General features: G+C 53.6%; 1 protein-coding gene across 3 annotated transcripts in view; it reads left to right on the plus strand.

The window, feature by feature from the left end:
• Positions 1-1,268: 1,268 nt before the first annotated feature.
• Positions 1,269-19,578, plus strand: part of PDPR (pyruvate dehydrogenase phosphatase regulatory subunit) — a 36,356-nt gene continuing 18,046 nt past the window's right edge. The window contains exons 1-9 of one of the 3 annotated variants that reach the window (XM_072818347.1): positions 1,269-1,469; positions 8,307-8,593; positions 9,749-9,882; positions 14,034-14,115; positions 14,213-14,376; positions 15,087-15,208; positions 16,193-16,310; positions 17,043-17,192; positions 18,520-18,712. In XM_072818347.1, coding sequence (XP_072674448.1) covers positions 8,370-8,593; positions 9,749-9,882; positions 14,034-14,115; positions 14,213-14,376; positions 15,087-15,208; positions 16,193-16,310; positions 17,043-17,192; positions 18,520-18,712 — 1,187 coding nt within the window. In that variant the 5' untranslated portion in view covers positions 1,269-1,469; positions 8,307-8,369. Of the gene's footprint in view, positions 1,470-1,833; positions 1,971-8,306; positions 8,594-9,239; positions 9,342-9,748; positions 9,883-14,033; positions 14,116-14,212; positions 14,377-15,086; positions 15,209-16,192; positions 16,311-17,042; positions 17,193-18,519; positions 18,713-19,578 lie in introns of those variants that run through there. The other 2 variants (XM_072818355.1, XM_072818364.1) reach the window with 2 other exon arrangements.

Raw genomic sequence — 19,578 nt, forward strand, 5'->3', positions numbered from 1 at the left:
GGTCATGGGTTGAGGGAAGAGGGAAAGCTGTGCCGACCGCTCCTCGCTGCGCGTCGCCCGCAGGGAATCCACGCCTCGACGGTCACCGCGCGGCACCCTCCGCTCCGTGCGGACAGCGGGCTTCCTCCCAGTCCTTAGCCCACGAGCGGCGCGGCATGGCATGGTCACGCCGCTCGGCCGGGAAGCTGCGAGGTTTTCTCCCCACACTGCCGCGTCCGGCCATCGGGCCTGGCTCCCCAGGAATACACCTCGGATGGGTTCGTCTAGTCGCTCGTCTTCGGGCCAGTCGGGTGGCCCCAAGCTCTCAGCCCTTGGCTAGAATGCTCGATCGTTTCTCCAGCACCGAGTCCAGCACGTCCTCTGCGCTCCCGGAGTCTCCGGGCTCAGCAGCCAGAACTCGGGCGCCGCGTCGTGCGAGTGAAGCGGCGGCCCCGCGGGGAGCCACGTCTGCAGCTGGCGGGCGGCCTGGAGCCCCGCGGCCCGCGCTGGCCCGCCCCTCCCTGACGCGGGCGCCTCGGCCGAAAGGGGCCGCAGGGACGCCAGGGGCCTGCGCGGGGCCGGGGCTCGGATCCCACGGGCGGGAAAGGAGGACGAGGCGCAGCCGGCACGGGCCGCCGTAGCCCGAGCACGCTGCCCACTCGGGGGGCGGACTGCACGCCGCGCCGGGCCGGGCTCCGAGCGCCGGGGAGCCCGCCCGGCCCACGACCGCGGCGCTGCGGAGGGAGGGCCGGGCCTGCAACGGGCGGGAACCGCAGCGGCCCGACGGACGGCGCAGGCGCAGGCGCGGCGCGGCGCTCCCCGGGGAAGGGAACCGGGCCGCGCACGGGGAGCGCGGGCGGCGGCGGCGGGCACCTCGGGGCGGGCGCAAGGAGCCCCCTTCCCGCGACCGCGACGAGCCGGGGACGCGGAGTGACGTCGGGCCGCAGCTCGGGGTCTCCAGTCGCGCTCCGAGGTCAGGCCGGGCCGGCAGGCGGGACTCGGCCGCGCCCCGCCAGAGCCTCGCCCAGGAGGCGCCGAGCGCCCGCCGGTCCCGCGCGCCCTTCTGCGGACGGCGGACGTCCCGGCTCCGCCCGTCGGGGTCAAGCGGGCGGGCGGCCGAGCCCCAGCCCCCGCCCCCACTCCCAGCCGCGAGCCCGCGGCCCAGCGCTGCCCAGAGCCCCGGGGCGGGGCCTCGCGAGACCCAAACAAGCCCCACGTGGCAGGGGCGGGGCCGCCTCGGGGACGTCACGGCGCGCGCGTGCGCGGCAGCGACGGCCGGGCGCCGGCGTACCCTTGCTGGGGGCCGTAAAGCGCGGAAGGTCGCGGTCCCGGGCTTCCCCGGAACTTTTTACTCCCTCCGCCCCGCCCCCTTCGCTGCCTCCTCGGCCCCGGTTCTGGCGCCGGGACCGCTCCCGGCAACTGCTGTGGCTGCTGCCCCGCTGCCGCCGGGGCTTGTGCTGCGGCCCGCGGAGCCCGCCGGGGCCCGTGAGGTGAGGACACGGCGGCGGGGCCGCTCCGGCCTCCGCTCCGCGCGCGTCTCAGCGGCCCCCTTCCGCTCCGGGCTCCCGGGGGGGGGGGTCCCGGCCGCCCCCGGGTCGCGTCGCTTGCGCCAGCTCGCCTCGGCCTCGGGCGTCCGGGCCGACGGGGGTCCGCCCCGTTTCTCCCCTCCGGCCGCGGCGTCCCGGGCCTGGGGAACCCGTGCCCGGCTGCCCCGGGCCTGCGCAGCGGCTCCTCCGGGCGTCCGCGGCGACCTCGCCGGGGTCCCCGGCCTCGGGGTGCGCGGCCCCTCGCGCGGACGAGGCGGGTCTCGCCGGGGCTGGCTCCCCTGCGGGTGCAGTCGCTTCCCGCCTGGAGACGCGCGCCCCTCCGGTGCTTCCCGGATCGGCGGACGGCTGCGGAGAGCGGCGGCCGCGTTACCGGGAGAAGCGTAGGCCGGGCAGGGAGCTGTGTTCGCGGCGCGTGACCGCTCGGGGCCGACGGGAAGGACACAGGTCAGCGCCGGGACCCTCGAGTGCATTTGCCGGGGCGTGGAAGCCTGACGTCCGGGGGACGGGAGCCGGGCCACGGGGCGCACTTGGCCGGCGCTGGGCATTTGCGTTAAGTTCCTAAACTTGCCTGATCACCTGGGGGCACTTGTTGAGGATTACACACCAGGACCAGTAGGGTCAGGCTCTCCAGAGACGCAGCCTGGGCTAGAGACGTGCCAGGTGGCTCTTAGGCTGAGGCAGGTGGGGGGAATGTTGATCGACCCCCACTCACCGGGCCCCCTGGTCCCCAGCGGCCCGTTCGCACACGCGCCGTGACCATGCAGAGGAACAACTCAGGGCCTTGGAGCTGTCCTCTCGCCCTTGTTGGTGTGCGCGGATGTGAGCGTACCTAGGCCCCATACGGAGGTTGCTGGGCAGGTGTTTTTCTTCTTAGTAGAAAACATTGTGGGGTCATCTTAGTTTTAAAAAGGTGTAGTGTATTTTAGGGGTGCCTGGCTTGTTCAGTCGGAAGAGCACGTGACTTGCTGGTTAGTTGGAGTGGTGTAGAGGTTACTTAAATAGAACCTAAGGTAGGTGCCGCCGCACACCAACGTCCGTAAAAGGTGCTGTAAACCCGGTGGCATCTTTTATTTCTCGGTCTTTGCCATCTTCAGTTTCTTCTCTACTGGCTTTTTCCCGCCTCTGCTTGCAAGCTTTGCTTTGGTTTTGCTGCCAAACCTACAGGGATACTCTGGTGCCTTCCTTCTTTGTTTATCCACTTAAAATCCTCTTCTGTTCTTGTTTGCTCTCACCACTTCGGTGACTCTCTCTCTGAAGGTCACGATGCACACGAGGTCACGAATCCTCTCCTCGGTTCTTATCGCCAGAGGCTTTTTAACATAGTTTCTTCCATCTGGGACCTCATCTGTCATCATGCTGCTTCTGGGACTTTTGCAGTTCCTTTTATCCTGCCAGGGGGTGTGCCTGGTGGTTCTGTCCTCACAACTACCCTTTCTTTATTCATCTGATCTTATTTGAAAGGTAGCAGGGAGGAACGTTCTAGGGTAGATTCGGTGGTGCCGGCCTGGCAAGGTTTGACTCCTGGCTCTGCCACTCACTGGCCTTCGAGAATCATAGATGCGGTACTTCTCTGTGTCTCAGCTTCCGGGAGTGTAGAAAAGAAGTTCTGATATCTGCCTCCTAGGATTGTGAGGCTTGAGTCAGCTGTACACACGAAGCAGCATCTAGCAAGCCGATTGTAACTGCCTATGAAAATAGTACCATTTTCTTTTTTAAAATGCTTTCACGTGATTTAGATATCCCGTCAAATCTGAGGGCCTGGCCTTGAGACCTCCGAGTCCTCATTGAGCTTTTTCCCCTGTCGTGCATTCTCTGTCCATTCATCAACGTGTATTTCCTGGGTGCCTACCCTGAATGCTGGGAAAATCATGATATAATTGGTCCGGGCTCCCAGAGAGCTCCATTACAATAGGAGCTAGAAAGTACCACTTACTGGGTGCTTCTTAGGTGCCAGTCGCCGGGTTGTTCCTTACTGTCAGATGGAGTGTCTGCAGCAGGTGTGCGAGGTAGGTAGTCCTAGCTCACCTTCTGGATGAGGAGCCCAAGGGCCAGAAACGGTCTGACTTGCTGAAAGTCCTAGAGCCAATGAGAGGTGGGGGAGGTTTTCAGGCCCACAGCTGTCTGCCTCAGGAGCCTGCATGGTCAGCTGGGTTGTTGCGCTGCTTCCCTGAGTGGCGAACAGACCACGAGAGAGCCCGGGAAGCTCTGTGCTGGGAGAAGTGCGGGTGATAGGGGAGAATGTGGAGGCGTCACCCGCCTCAGCACTGGGGGAGAGGAGGTCTGATCCGGTGTCAAACAGGCTGAGAGCTGAGGGGATGACCTTCGTTTGAGGGTCGGGGGGAGTGGCAGGAACTAGACTACTTGGTTAGAGGAACAGTGTGCCCAGAATCCTGTCCCGTTTGAGGAATTGATTACAAGTAGTTCAGTCTGGAGAGAGAGAGAGAGGGAGAGAGAGACCGACCGACCAACCGACCGACCAGGGACGACAAGTGAGCCAGATGGTGAAGCATCCTGCACTTCCTGTTAAGGAGATGGCCTTTTCCTGAGGACATCAGAGGGTCATTGAAGAGTTTGAAGCAAGGGCGTGAAGCAAGATTTTCACTTGAGAAGACCGGCTCAGAGTCCTGTCAGGATTGTGGGGGGTGGGGAGGAGAACGGTGGGCAGAAGCCCCGTCATGACGGAAGCTTCTGCAGTAATCTGAGCAGGGGCGCGGCCTGTACTCTAGCTGCGGTGGGGATGAGAGAAGTGTAGCGTGTGGAAGCGTTGCTCCTTGCTGGCGGGCCGCGTGGAGGAGATGAGAACCCTCGGTATTACCCAGGGTTCCCGTATATGGTGTCGCTGGGGACGCAGGAGTGGAGCAGGTTTGGAGATTGAGGAGGATGGGCGTCCCTGTTGGATGTGCTCAGTTTGACCTCCGGGAACCCAAGTGGACACGGCCGGGGTTCAACTAGAGGTGGGGCCACGCGTCACGGTAGGCGGTGAAGTCACCCTGGAGAGTAGCGGACCGAGGGGAGAGGCTACTCCCGGAGCACCCCGAGGGACATGGAGTCGGAAGGTCGGGCGGGGGAGAGAGGCCGGCGAAGACGTGACCAGGGGGCAGTAGGAGTCCGAATAAAACGGGGCAAGAGGGTGTGAGTAGCAGGAGCAATAGGCGCTATGGAGTGCTGGGGGTGGGGGGACGGGGCCACTGGGTGATGGGCATTAAGGAGGACATGTGATGAGCACTGGGTGTTCTATAAGACTGATGAGAATTGCTGGCTTCTATCTCTGAAACCAATAAGCAGTACATGTTAACTCATTGAATTTGAATTAAAAAAACAAAAACAGAAACAATATTTGTCGAGTGAAAAGACGGGTTGTGAGATCACATTAAGAGTCAGTTCTGACATGACCTCCGGCCACTGCAATCACTAAGGAGTAAGGAAAGGTCACAAGACAGGTGGAGACACTCAGGTGGACATCTGGATAGCTCATTGGGACTGGTTGTTTCCTATGAAGGGAAAGCGCTTTTTTTTTTAAGATTTTTCTTTATTTATTTGACAGAGAGCGAGCACACAAGCAGGGGCAGCAGCACAGGGAGAGGGAGCAGTGGGATCCCCACCGAGCAGGGAGCCTGATGTGGGGCTCAATCCCAGGACCCCAGGATCATGACCTGAGCCAAAGGCAGATGCTTAACCGACTGAGCCACTCATGTGCCCCTTAAGATTTTATTTATTTATTTGAGGGACAGAGTGCACGTCTGTGAGCAGAAGGGGCAGAGGGAGAGAGAGAGAATCCCGCTGTGAGGCTCAATTCCACGACACCCAGACCGTGACCTGGGCCAAAACCCAGAGTCGGACGCTCAACTGAGCCACCCAGGTGCCCTGACGGGAAATCATAATCTCCTATGTGTGTGTGTGGTTTTTTGTTTTTTTGTTTTTTTTTTTTTTGCCAAGACCATAATTTTTATAATTCAGAATTTTTAAAATTCAAAATCATTCTTTGAAGACTGTTACGGAGCTTTTGTTCCATTTCTGAAATTGGTTGGGAGGACTCAAGCATATGAAAACGCTGAGGGTCAGAGGGGAACCCCGAAGGTACGTGGAAGAGGAGCTGGCTTGACAAAGCTGGGCTCAGGGGAAGGAGGGAGAGGTTTCTGGGGGACTTGTGCGGGCGTGAACTTTTGATCCTCTGAGGGAAGGAGAGATGGTTAGATGGTTAGAGATGCAAGTGGGATGATGGTAGAGTTTCGTGGGGCGGGGGGGGGGGGGAGATGAGATGGGTTATGTGCATGGGAGGAAGGAAGAAAGGAGGCCGGGTCTGAGGTTGGGAGAGGAACAGCGTGGTGGGTTCAGATCTGCCTGTGGCCGAACCCTTGGTGGCCCGGGGCTAGGTAGGGGTGCCTGCTGGCCAGAGCCGGGAAGGAGCAGGGTCCTCTGAGGGGAGGAGAAGGAGGATGCCCGCCTTCCCTCCTGATGGCGAGCGCGGTGGGCCGGGGCTGGCCCTGTGGCGGCTTCTGTTTGAGACAGCTGGACAGGGACGGGGGTGGGGGTGGGGGGTGGGGTGGCGTGAGGCCTGGTGACTGCCTCAGGGTAGCCCAGTAATCAGCCCTGGTTGGATGGGGTTTGTCTCGGGACCCGAGTGGGCCTGCTTGGTCTCCTTCTGAGATCCTGTGTGGTGGACGGGCACCCGGGCCTTGGCCTTGGGCTAGTTGGGCTGTTTGGGGCCCACCGTGGGTCCCGGCCTGGGAGTGGCATGCTGCTGGGCGCCCTGCGTGCCAGGGCTCTGCTCTGGAGTCTCTGTTTTCCCAAGCTCGGTGACCCTGCCATCTCCAGGCAGGTCTGACTACAGTTTCTGGAACTTTGGACAGGCCTCCGTTTTGCCGGGAGAACAGTTCTCCCCGGTGGCCCAATCCTGTACCCTCTCCTTTCTCTGCCTTACAGTGTTGATTGTCTCGTAGACACGTGGGCAGGGTCCCAGCCTGTGACACCCGAGGGTGCGTGAGAAGCCCACCTCGCCTGACCCTCCCCTGCTTCTGGGAAGAGGCCCGATGGACCTGAGTCCCCAGCCCGGGGCCTGTGCAGACCCGGGGCCCACCGTCCCTCATTGTGGCGTTGGGTCCTCTCTCTCTTCTCTTCCAGGACCTCATTCTTTGTCCCCACCTCTCCTTCCTCCTCACCCCTGCCCTTCCCACCAGCAGTGAAACAGCGTCCACGGCCTGAGCCTTTGCCAGCGAAGAGTCTTGCTCTGCTCCCATTCTTTCCTGCTTCTGGCTGGGTTTTCTGCTCCCTTCAGAGCAGGATGTGAAGGAGCAGTCTGCGCTCCCTCACCTCCTCACTCTGGAGCTTGCCCTGTCCGCGTTTCATCCCGAGCACTCTCCTGCGAAGGTTGTTCTTTTTGAGGACATCAAGGGCCTCTGTTGTCAAGTCCCAGTGGAACTAGGCCATCTTGCTGCACCCCTGGGCACCCCCAGTAGTGAACCTGCTTCCTGAAACCCTTTTCTCTCTTGGCTTCCGTGACCCTCTGCCCAGTTCTCTTTCTGCTTCGCAGCGGCTCCTTCTCCGTCTCTTGAACCCCTTGTGTTTGTCTGGACGCTCTGTGAGTCTGCCCGGTACTTTGCTTCTCTTTCCGAGCTGTATCTGCTGGGGAGCCTCAGGGTTCTTCTTGTTGCCCGGCATGCCGGGTCTCCAGATACCCCATGTGGTCCCCAAGCTTCAGGCCTGGATGTCTAGCTGCTGCTTGGCCTTTCCACGCGGAAGCCCGCGAGGCGACCTGCCTTGACACCTCAGAGGGGGACGTTTGCTTGTCTGCGCACGCGTACCTGTGCCCTCCTCGGCCTCCCTCCCCAACCCTGGTCCTTCACACTGTAGTCCCTGGCACCGGTTACTTAACCCAGAAACCCCGCCGCCGTCCTTGTTCCTCCCCTCGCCCCATTTTAACATCCCGTTTGTCGGCAAGTGAGTTCTGTTGTTTCACCTCGAAAATAATCCAGTCGTGGCTCTGACTTCGCCGCCACCATCCTGCTGGGAGCCCCCGGGCCCTGCCGCTAGGACTGCGCAGTAGCTTCCTAGCCCTGCCTTCCCTCCGGTCGTGGAGTCCGCGCCCGCCCTGGAGCCTGACTGATCTTGGACAAGCAAATCCGGTCATGCCATTCTCTGCTTTGGTATCTTCCTCTGCACTCGGAGCAAAGCCCCCGCTCGTCACGATGGCGTCCGAGCGCCGTGTGTCGTTGCTTTCTGCCTGCCTCTCCAGCCTCGTCTTGGGTCATGTCCGCCTCGCTCCTGGTGCTGTGGGCCCACCGGCCTCCCTTCTGTGCCCGGACTCCTCGGGGTCGGCCTCACCTCAGGGCCTTGGCACGTGCGTGTGCCTCTGTCTGGGAGACCATACAGCTGGTTCTTGTTCACCGTCAGGTGGCTTTTCCAAGGTCACCTTCTCCCGAGCATCCTGTCTTACAGGTGCCTTCAGTTATTCCAGCACATTGGCCTCGGTCCTCGGTTTATGAGGGTTTATGAGCGTAGGGGGGCCGCCCCCCCCCCGCCCGTCGGCACCCTCCCCCACACTCAAACCCCCCCCCCCCCCCCCCCCGCCTCTGTGTCTCTGACGAAAGTTGCATAGAGGCGAGGACCTCCTCCCCGTTGTCCACTGCTGGGCGTACAGCTAGTGAAGCGTCTGGAAGTGTGCAGATGCCTCAGACACGCGCCGAAAGCACGATTGTCTTCCTTTGTTGCTTCTTTTCGTTTCCCCATTAATCCCGTGCGTTGAGTACAGCGGGATAAGATCTGGTTGCTCTCTCCATCTAGTGTGAATGCCGGGGATCTCCCTAGGCGGGTGAGAGCACGTCTCCCAGGCCGCCGACGGACGTGATGTTCCACCGGTTGCTGTCGGTGGTCCGAAGACAAAGGACCGGCCGAGGATGGCAGAACTGGTCGTCGGGGAGAAGCGGCGCGTCTGCTGCCGAGGCGCATTCTGTCGCCCTGCCTGCCCAGGCGCAGGTCGTCATCTGCGGCGGGGGAATCATGGGCACATCCGTGGCCTATCACCTCTCCAAGATGGGGTGGAAGGATATTGTCCTTTTGGAGCAGGGCAGGTAAGGACCTGAGGGCACGCGGCTCGGGGCTCCCCTCACCCCCCCCCACACACACACACACGTTGTCCTGCCAGTAGCTAACCTGACTGATGATTGGCGCTAAGTAGCCTGAGAAGAACCAGAGAGAGCGAGATCTCCTGTCCGCGGTTTCGGAGTACGTGATACCCCCATTTTCTGGCTTTGGGAGAGGTGGCAGGTTCCGACTCGCCAAGTATCCAGAAAGGGTGTGTTTCATTTCAGGGTCACGGCACGCCATACCCTCTTGTCCTCTTTGTTGTTGTACACAGCAACAGAAACCCTCAAGAGCCTCCTCTGTGAGCCCAAATGAAACCGGCTACGTCCCGCCTGATTTCTGTTCCCTTTTGTCCTTGAATCCGCTTCTTTTAGAGCCACGGTAGATTTACAGGACAAATGGGAAGGCGGTGCCGCGCTCCCGTATGCCTCAGCCCCGTGCGCACCTCGGATGAACATCTGAGGCTGGGATCGCCGTTAAATAGAACGAGTCAGCGTGGATGCCTTTTTATTAACTGAAGTTCATACTTTGTCCCAAGTTGTTTCACTCTTCCCCTAATGCCCCTCTTCTGTTCTATTGCCTACCAGAAATTGGATGACCTTTAACCCGTCTGTTGTATTTATTTCTGAATAGGCAATACATTTACACGATTCAGATTGAAAAGTGTAAAAGAGTGTACAGGGAAAAGTCTGCCTCCCATCCCTGACTTCTAGCTGGAAGTTCCCCTCGCTGGAGGCAAGTTAAGTTCCTTGTGTATCGTTCCAGATAGTCCCCATGTACATGAGCAAATCTGTATGGGTCAGTTTGTATATGTGTGCCTGGGTATTTGTTTTATTATTTTTTTCTCTTTTTTTATACGAGTTAGTAGCATACCTCAAACAGTGTCGCCCCGCCCTTGCTTTTTCATTAGGATTGTTCCATAGTGTTGCATAAAAGCTTCCTCTCGTTCCTTTTTTTATGGCTGTGTAGAGCGTCCCAGGGTAGAGGGGAACTCCAGACTGTTCGATCCCGCTCGTGTCGCTGGATATGTAGGTTGCTTCCATCTTTCGATATTACAGACAATGCCGTAATGAGGATCTTTGAACTAGTTGTGCTCACAGGTGTGGGAGTCTACCTAATAGTGTTCTGGATGCCTCCTGCAGGCTGGCTGCTGGCTCTACGAGGTTCTGTGCTGGCATCCTGAGCACCGCCAGGCACTTGTCCATCGAGCAGAAGATGGCAGACTATTCCAACAAACTCTACCAGCAGTTAGAGCAAGAAACGGGCATCCAGACAGGTAAGCAGGTAGTCCCCCGCTTACCGGTCTGCCTGTGCCCAGAGTCTGGCACTCAGCACTTGACGTGGCCCGACACCACGTTTGCCTGGAGATTCGGTGGTTAAGGCTGTGCGTGAGCCTGGGCTCTGCCGCTCGCTGTGGTCTTACCTTGGGCAAGTCTGTTAGCGTGTTGAGCTGTCTCTGGCACCCCTTCCCATCAGTCGAGGGCATTCTGTCCTCGTCCCAGATACTGCCCAGAGCCTGTAGTTCTTAGGATCTTGAGGGTCTCCTGCCCCATTTCCTATTCTTTCACTCCCTGGAGCACATACAGTAAGTGGCCACGTTTGGCTCCTGAACGAAGAAGCCGAGGAAATACTTCCGTTTCGGTGCTTGATGGTGAAATCGTGGTGTTTCACCAGGTGCTCTTAAGGCTGCTTCTGACTAAGAAGCTTAAACGTAGGTTACTCCTTCATGTGTGTCATTAAGGGAAAGGAAACCCAGGGAATCGTGAGCTAAGTAGGACTGGAGCCACGGGATGGTCCCGCACGATCTCAAGTTAGGAGCCTGTCTGTCAGCGTGTGTCAGGGGATGGATTGGTCGGAAGCCCAGGGTCAAACCGAGCATCGTGGCTGATGAGAAACTGTTTGGTGGCCACGGGAATTGTCCTGAGGAAGTAGCAGGGCCTAGTGATGAAATTCAGGATGCTCGTCTACGTCAGCATTGCTCTTTTGAAGACCTGCATGATTCAGATCACAGATAATTCTAGACCCCATCCTGACAAGGAACAGTAAAGCGGCTCTGCCATGTGACCCCAGCGTAAGCACAGTTTGTGGTTTCCTTTGCTGGCCGACTTAGAAATTATGTGACCCGTGATAGAGTTTTCATTGGGAAGGTGAGATTTGAATTATTAGAAAGTTTGATGACGGACTAAGGCTTTGTGGCATTTCCCTTTCATATGATTCCTACTCTGGTGAAGTGTAACGTTGTCCGTAGATCCTAGATTAAGACCCGATGTCTAGAGACTGGCATCGGGTAGGTGTGTTAGTGGGGAGAGGAGCTAGAGGTGGGGAGGGAAGAGGCCCTACGCCGTTGAGCACATAAGCGGAGCTCCCAGGCTGGCCCTGAGAGTGGGCGCCTCACTTGCCTCGCCCTGGTCCCCGCCTGGTAGATGGGCCTGACTTGGCCAGGCTTCCTTTTGAGAGGCAAGGCCTCTGGGTGCAGATAGTAAAAGTAGTTCCTGCTGCCTCACCACCTCTGGCTTTTGTTAGGGTTGCTGCCTGCTACACGCAGGACATGTGGGAGGGAGTCCCTTTGGGTTAGATTTAATTTGATGGCAACAGGTACTCACGTCGGGTATTAAGCAGAGTTTGAGTCAGAAGGGGGTCCACATAAGGGGCCCTGAGCTGGAACTGCTGACTTCGGGTGCCCTGGTTCGGTCCCTGGTGCTTTGCCGAGCCTTGCATTGTTTACCAAGCCCAGCCTGCGTGCTAGAGGGACAGGGGTCCTAGGCCTCTCTTCCATAAGGTAAGTTAGTCTCACTTCAGGTCTGGGTCACTGTCAGGAGCCCCGTAGTGGGGCTGGTGTCTCTTTGATGCTGGTGGGCAGTGAGAGAGGTGGGGGCGGGGGCGGGCTCTGGGGATCATCCTCCGTCTGTCACCCCCATTGCAGTTCAGCAGTGGTGTGGTGAAAGGGGACGTGGGGTCCCCCGCTGGAGAACTGTGTTACCTGGCAGGATGCGCAGGTTGCGCTGCATGGATTGCTGCCAGCCAGTGGACTGCTTTTGAGACATTGTGAAGTCAAGTGACCTATGTACAGCCTGGATTTCCCGATACTACATGCTAATCCTCAGAGGACGGTGCATTGAAGTGACGTGTGTGATTGGTACCTAAATATCCTGACACACAGTCCTTCATCCAGATCTGGTTGCCCACACGGATCTTGTCTCTCCAAAGTTACGTGTCGTTTTGTTGATGCTGTTTATTTAACTGTGTATCATACAGTCTTTGTACTACCTTTTGTATTGGGGATTGTCTTTCTGCTATATGTGTTTATTTCTTGTTTCCTCAAATACAGAAACATTCTTAGTAATTGTTAAATGAAATCGTGTTATGATGGCTTTCCAGATCAGCTCATAATTAAGTCTGTTTATAACTACAGAGAGAGGGTCCATATGTGTGCTGGTTTATTTATGCAGGTCCCACTACCTGCAAATATAAACCTGATATTTATAGGTCCACCCCCCCTTTTTTTTGTTATAATGATGCAGCACAGACCCTTGTCAGTATATGTTTGTTTTCTCTTGCTATTTCCAAAGGGTAGATGTAGTCAGTTGATAATTTGAGCGAAAGGTGTCTGTGTTTTAAACTGATAGGTATTGCCAGATCATCTTCCAAAAGAGGTATCCCCTCTCACCAATCATGTGTGTGAGTGCTTATTTCTTTAGCGTCTTCTCAACATTGGGTATTGTTTTATTTTTTCATTCTATTTTTTGTTAAGTAATCTCTATGCCCAACATGGGGCTCAAACTCACAACCCCAAGATCAAGAGTCTTGTGCTCTATTGACTGAGCCAGCCAGCTACCCCAACGGTATTGTTTTAATTTTTGGTAATCTGAGAGATGAAAAAAGTAATCAGATTCCAAATTGCATCTTTTTCAGTTAAACATTATATTGTAGTCTTTTTTTTTTTTTAATTGAAGATTTTATCCCCTTATTCATGAGAGACACAGAGAGAGAAAAGTAGAGACAGAGGCAGAGGGAGAAGCAGGCTCCGTGCAGGGAGCCTGGTGTGGGACTCAATCCCGGTACCATGGGATTACACCCTGAGCCAAAGGCAGGCACTCAACCACTGAACCACCTGGTGTCTCCCTGTATTGTAGTCTTATTGGCCATTCATATTTCTTCTGTGACTTGTCTTTTAATATCAGATGTCTATCTTCTTACTGAATGTAAGAGTTCTGTTTTACAGCTTCAAACCTGTGTTAAAGCAAATTTTATGTCAGAAAGGTCTAGACCAAACTTTTAGAGTCCTCTGTGGGAATACAGTAGGCCATTAATCTTGTGAACCAGTGATATGCTGTTATGGCAGCTGGTTCTGTTTGGAAGAGTGCGATTTGACATCATGTGTGTACCGTGATGTGTTAGCTTTGTGCACAGTGGCACTGTCCTCCCATGAAGAGTGTTTGGTAGTGACTGGGAGTGACTGCTGAAGCCTTTGTCTGCAGGTGAGACTCAGAGTGTGATTAGCTTCCAAGTCAGTGACCATGATCACTGCACTGGTCTGGTCTATCTACAGTTTTTAAAAATCAGTCTCTAAAATGTCAGTTCTCCAATTGAGACATTCTTGTAATGTCAGGGAAGGGCATATTTCCCTGAAGATTTCAAACTAGATAAAAAAATATTTAGGTGATCCTCCTGTGCTGCCTTTTAAAAAGATACCCTGATTGATTCAGCTTTTTCATCATCAGAACTGAGAGTCTGCATGTTAGGGAGATTGTCACTCACCCAAGCGTGATCATGGTTGTGTCAGGAATATTCATTGCAACGAACAAGAATTGACTCTGACCAACTTGGGCAAAAAGGAGTTGGTTGGAAGGCTGTTGGAGCCAGTCAGTTTGGCAGGAGGCTGCCAGCTGGAGGAGGCAGTGTGGAGGCTGGGCCATGGGGACCCCACAGCAGGCAGCCCCTCAGCTGAAACAGGGCCCACTTGGCAGGACGCTGCTGCTTCAGAGAGGACTGGCCTCCACAGCCATTCTCTCACTTGCTCCAGACACAGTATCCCAGGAGGACCTGATTGGCTGAGCTTCAGCCACATTCCCACTGGCCCTGTCTCAGCCCCTGGGTGCTGATGTGAGTGGCCTACATCACGGGTCACTCTCCCACCAAAACCAGGAGGAGAAAGCCTAAAAAGACTGAAGAAAGAGATGGGTTCTGAGCTACATTCTTTTCCAAAAGGCTTTGTAAAAACAGTACTTCTCATTTTTATTTTAAGAGTGATTATTTAAGATGTACATGAAAATCTCACTTGATCTTCCAAAATCTTAGCTGAGGATGTCTGGATGGTGGTAGTGCCAGGACTCCTCACTGGTCTAGCTTGTAGTCTAGTGGGCTCGCCCCCCTCCTGGCCCCTGCAGGTGGCCTGATCTGCTTAGTCTGGGCTGGTTTTCCTTACAGGTTACATAAGGACAGGCTCGATCTTTCTGGCCCAAACTCAGGACCGGCTGATCTCCCTGAAGCGCATCAACTCGAGGCTGAAGTACGTATGAGGCTAGAAGCCTGTCCCGACGCTCCTGTCAGACTGACCTCTTGCCAGAGGGCCATGCATGTCATTGTCCCCTTGTGTTCTGCGGCAGTGTCATAGGCATCCCTTCTGAGATCATCTCCCCCAAGAAAGTCGCCGAACTTCACCCTCTCCTCAACGTGCACGACCTGGTGGGGGCCATGCATGTTCCCGAGGATGCAGTGGTGTCCTCTGCTGATGTGGCTCTCGCCCTGGCAAGTGCTGCCTCCCAAAATGGTAAGGAGGTGTCTGGGTGAGGAAGGAAGAGTTTACGTAGGAAGGTATCTTACCATCAGCATTGATACCAGCTCGCCTTCTGTGTTTTGTTTTGTTTTGTTTTTTTGCCTTCTGGTTTTGAACACTGGCTCTCACAATATTTGTTTGAATGTACTGTTAATGTTTTTCCTTAGGGCCACATTTTTCTTATTAAAGTTATAAGAACTGCTTTTATACTAAGCAGTGTGCACTTCAGGCTCCTAGAAATCCCCCCCCCCCCCCCACACACACACACACACAGAATCAGAGAGGCTCCGAGGTCAAGAAGCCACAGTGAGGACTGGATCCACAGCTGACTATGTCCTGGGTTTGGAATGAATGAGGGGAGCACTAACCAGTGTCTAAGGTGTTCTGCACTTCAGATGAACTGATCCGAGGCGTGGGTGAATTAGGATTTAAAATGCTGTATTTGAATTTTTTCTCCTATGCCTTTTGTGACTCTGGGAGTTGAGCTGTGTATTACAGTCACCTGCTGTTCTCAGTCTTGGAAGAGGCACACTGATGTAGTCTCAGGATGTGGTTCCTGGAAATTTTGTTTTTTTAAATAAAGCACTGATCTGGCATTTTCAGCATTTCTTGGGGGTTGAGAATCTGGTGCAGAGGCCTTAATTCTGCGCCATCAGAGGTTGGATGCACCTAACTCTTTCTTTTTTTCTAACTCTTTGCAACAGGTGTTCAGATCTATGACCGGACAAGCGTTCTTCATGTAATGGTCAAGAAAGGTCAGGTTACTGGTGTGGAGACAGATAAAGGACAGATCGAGTGCCAGTATTTTGTCAACTGTGCTGGTCAGGTAGGTTACCAGCTGTACTGTGTCACTGACTTTCTCACTTAACTGTTACCTCTGGGATTTTAGGTGTAGAAACGTAGGGTCAGTACTGTGTTGGGCTAAGCACACGTCAGGGACCACATGTTCCTTGTTTGGACTAGAAACCTCAGAATCCTTTACTCTAAATCAGAAGACCTCTAGCTGGTCCTCAGAGAGGAGCACCGGGGTGACCTCTTCCTTCCTCCACCCCAGGTTAATCGGTGCTCTCCTGGCCAGGAAGTCTGTGAAACAGTCGGGCATTGACAGAAATCCTTGGCGTTGGGTCTTCTATGATATTTCCTTTCATTCTGCAACCTGGCAAATAAAATATGAGGCAATTTTTTTTAAGCTTTTGTTTATTTATTCATGAGAGGCAGAGACACAGGCAGAGGGAACAGCAGTCTCCATGTAGGGAGCCCAATGAAGGACTCAATCCCGGGACCCCAGGATCCTGGCCCGGGCTGAAAGCAAACAAACGCTCAACCGCTGAGCCACCCAGGCATCCCATGAGGCTGTTTTTTTTGTGTTGGGAACATGGATTCAGTTTAGAATACTAAGCTGCTTCTACTTTTAAGGCAGATTGGTCCCTTGCTTTCCACTCTAGTCTTTAGGTGACCTAGGGGTACTTTTTACCTTGTGAATGAAGGCCGAGTGGGATGGTGTCTGGGGTTTGTAGTCGAGGCCAGGCTTTTTGTTAAAAGGGCCTCACTTGCCCCCCATGAGCTCCTTTTACTAGCTATTAAATCTCTAATTCTTTGGTCAAGAATAATTGTTATGGTGTAAGAAGTATAAAGTTGCTCCCCATCTACATAACTGTGTATAGCAGGCTACAGCTTGTCTCCCTGCCCCTGACATCGGGGCCAGAGTGCACACAGGCCACTTGAAATCAAACTCTTTGCAAGCGGTTAAACTTGCTCATTTGTCTTCCTCTTCCTCTTCCCACTCACAAATCAATCTGTCCATTTGTAGTGGGCATACGAGCTGGGTCTGTCCAACGAGGAGCCGGTTAGTATCCCGTTACATGCCTGCGAACACTTCTACCTTCTGACTCGCCCCTTGGAGACCCCTCTGCAGAGCAACACACCAAGTGAGGACTTCTGCTTTGTTTTTAATATTGTTTCCTTGCCACTGTCCTGTCCTCTGAAAAGGAAGACTTTCTGCCCAGGACAGACTATGCTCGAAAGAGCCTTATCTTTTCTGGAGCATGTTATAAGGAGGCGGACCCAGTTCTACTTTTTCTCTAAGAGCTCTTTATGAAAGGATGGACAAAAACAGGCATTCCATTGAAGCAGTTTTTGGTTGGTTTGTTTTATAAGCTAATTGCAATCCCAAACAGAGGTCCAAATTGAGAATATTTGGAATGCAACCTGGAGTTTTTGACGTGAATGACATATGTTGTAGAGAGGTTATTAGGTAAGCTACAGAATCACATGGCTCCATGGCCCCAAGCGCCACAGGGGAGGGCTTGACATCACTTGAAAGGTCTCAATCCCTAGAATGGGCTTGAGGTCCCCCCTTTCTGCTAGGCTTTTTCATGGCATTGTGGTAGTTCCGTAGTTTGGTTGTGAGGACCAATTAGAGCTTCTAGGTTAACTGCTGAGGTTAGGGACGACCAGGGAAATAGTCTCCACTGTAAATCTGAGAGGGAAGATCCTTCCCAATGATCTCAGAAGATCTGTGTTTACTGGATGCTCTTTCGCTAATAAAGCCAGTAATGGTGTTTTTGTTCTGCTTTTTCTGTCCATTTAGAAAGTTGGCCTACCTCTAAACCTTGTTTTTCTCTTCTGTCCCCCACTCCCTTGTTGTTTCCCTTCCTCAGCTATTGTGGATGCTGATGGAAGAATTTATATCCGGAACTGGCAGGGTGGCATCTTGTCTGGGGGCTTTGAGAAGAACCCGAAGCCAATCTTCACTGAGGGCAAGAACCAGCTGGAGATTCAGAATCTGCAGGAAGACTGGGATCACTTTGGTGTGTGAACTAGAGGATGACTATAATGTCCTGTGTTTGTCTAAGATGCTATCTTTTGAAAGCATTTTCAAGAAGAGTTCTTTCTTTGATCTTTGTCACCACCCCACGAGGTGCTCCCAGGGGGCAGTCTACAGAGTTCACCTGGTCTAAGGCGAACTGGGTAGCAGATTCAGGGGACGAAGATCTTGGTCAAGGGACCTCTGGCTAATTACTTACCTAAAACCATTGCTGAAATTCTAGGCTAGAAGGAGACTTTTTTGTAGGATGGCATGTAAGATTGAAGAAGAAATTTTTAGAAAGCAGAATCTTTTTTGTTAATATGATCTTCTATTCAGGTTTTATTTTTTTTGTATCGAAGAAGAATTGAGCTATGATATTGTATTAGTTTCAGGTGTACATCATAGTGATCTGGTATTTATATACAACTTGATTTTGTAATAATTTTATTTTTGTTTCCTAAATAGTTAATACAGTCCCATAGTCCAGGTTCAAAAGATAAAAGGGTCTATAATGAAGAGTTTTCCCTCCTATCCTTAATGGCCTTTTTTTTTTTTAATTATTATTTATTTATTTATTTATTTATGTATTTATTTATTTATTTTATTTATGATAGTCACAGAGAGAGAGAGAGAGAGAGAGAGGCAGAGACATAGGCAGAGGGAGAAGCAGGCTCCATGCACCAGGAGCCCAACGTGGGATTCGATCCCTGGTCTCCAGGATCGCGCCCTGGGCCAAAGGCAGGCGCTAAACCGCTGCGCCACCCAGGGATCCCTGGACTTTTTTTTTAAAAATAAACTTTTTATTGTGGGAGATTTCAGACTTTTAAAGTGGAGAGAATAGTATATGGATTCTCCTGCCAGCTCCAGTCTGGTTTCATCTGTTGCCACTGTCCTAGTGGAATAATTCCCAGATGGTGGGCTCACTGGCACACAGGCCAAGGACTTGTCTTTTGCAGCTGGTCCAGTTTAGGAAATCCTTGCTTTGACTGCATGTCCCCTTGGGTGCTATGGAAGAGCTTGTCCCCAAGTACTGCTCCCTTGGAGATCTTGCCTAGACGCTCGTGTATTGTGTGCCCTCCTACAGCTTCTGGTCATTCTGAAGAGTGTCTTTTTTTCTCAGTCTGTATGCCATGCACTTTGTGGGGTTGCCCCTTAATTCCACCATGGTTTCTGCTTTCTGGTCAGGGCCCATTTGGCTCTTCTGAGAAAGTCTCTTTCAGGAAATTTTCTCTGCAAGGAGAGGGAGGGAGTAGGGAAGCCCATGGATTGGGAAGTTTCTGAATCCCCTAAAGCTGAGGACCATGTTTGGGTTTGTGTTTCGGGTTCAGAGCCCCTGCTGAGTTCCCTCCTGCGGCGCATGCCTGAACTGGACACTCTGGAGATCATGAAGTTGGTGAACTGCCCCGAGACCTTCACCCCAGACATGAGGTGCATCCTGGGCGAGTCTCCTTTGGTGCAGGGCTACTTTGTCCTGGCAGGAATGAACTCTGCTGGCATCTCCTTTGGTGGAGGGGCTGGGAGGTAAGTGTTCCTGCTGACACCCTGCTGGTGGGGCTGCTTCCTTCCTAGAGTTACTTATTCCTGATGTGTGTAATGTCCAGGTGTAACCCGGTATGTTAATGAGGAAGAGGTACACCTAATTTGAGAGTTGTCCATTTCAAAGTAATGACTGCGGATGTTCCAGAAGTGTCATCGTGCAAAGTATTTTGGGAACTCCTCTTCTGGAATTGTTCTTGGAGCCTGTGGGCTGTACTTTTCAGTTCTTGCAGCAGTTACAAATGTTGATCCTGGGACAAATGGGTGCCTCAGCGGTTTAGTGCCTGTCTCTGTCTCTCTGTGTCTCGCATGAATAAATAAATAAAAATCTTTTTAAAAAAATGTTGATCCTTTGAAGGCATTTGAGTTTGGAAACCGTTAAGTACTGTGAGTAAGACAGATGATCATGCTAAGGTGGGTCTTTTTTTTTTTTTAAGATTTTATTTATTCATGAGAGACACAGAGAGCGAGAGAGCGAGAGAGAGAGAGAGGCAGAGACATAGGCAGAGGGAGAAGCAGGCTTCATGCAGGGAGCCCGACGTGGAACTTGATCCCGGGTCCCCAGGATCAGGCCCTGGGCTGAAGGCAGCGCTAAACCGCTGAGCCACCTGGGTTGCCTAAGGTGGGTCTTTTTAAAAAAATTATGTACCAGTTAAAATAAGCCAGTCAGAAAGGACAAATATTGTGTGGCTTCACTTTTGTGAGTTACTTCAGAGTGTAGGGGCGATGGCCAGGGTTGGGGTCAGGGGAGGGAGTTTCAGTTTGGGAAGATGATGAATGAATTCTAGCGGTGGATGGTGGGGACTGTCACACAGCCGTTCAGAGTACCTTAATGCCTCTGAACCTTACAC

This window comes from Canis lupus, chromosome 3 (assembly GCF_048164855.1).
Source record: "Canis lupus baileyi chromosome 3, mCanLup2.hap1, whole genome shotgun sequence".
Lineage (NCBI taxonomy): Eukaryota > Metazoa > Chordata > Mammalia > Carnivora > Canidae > Canis > Canis lupus.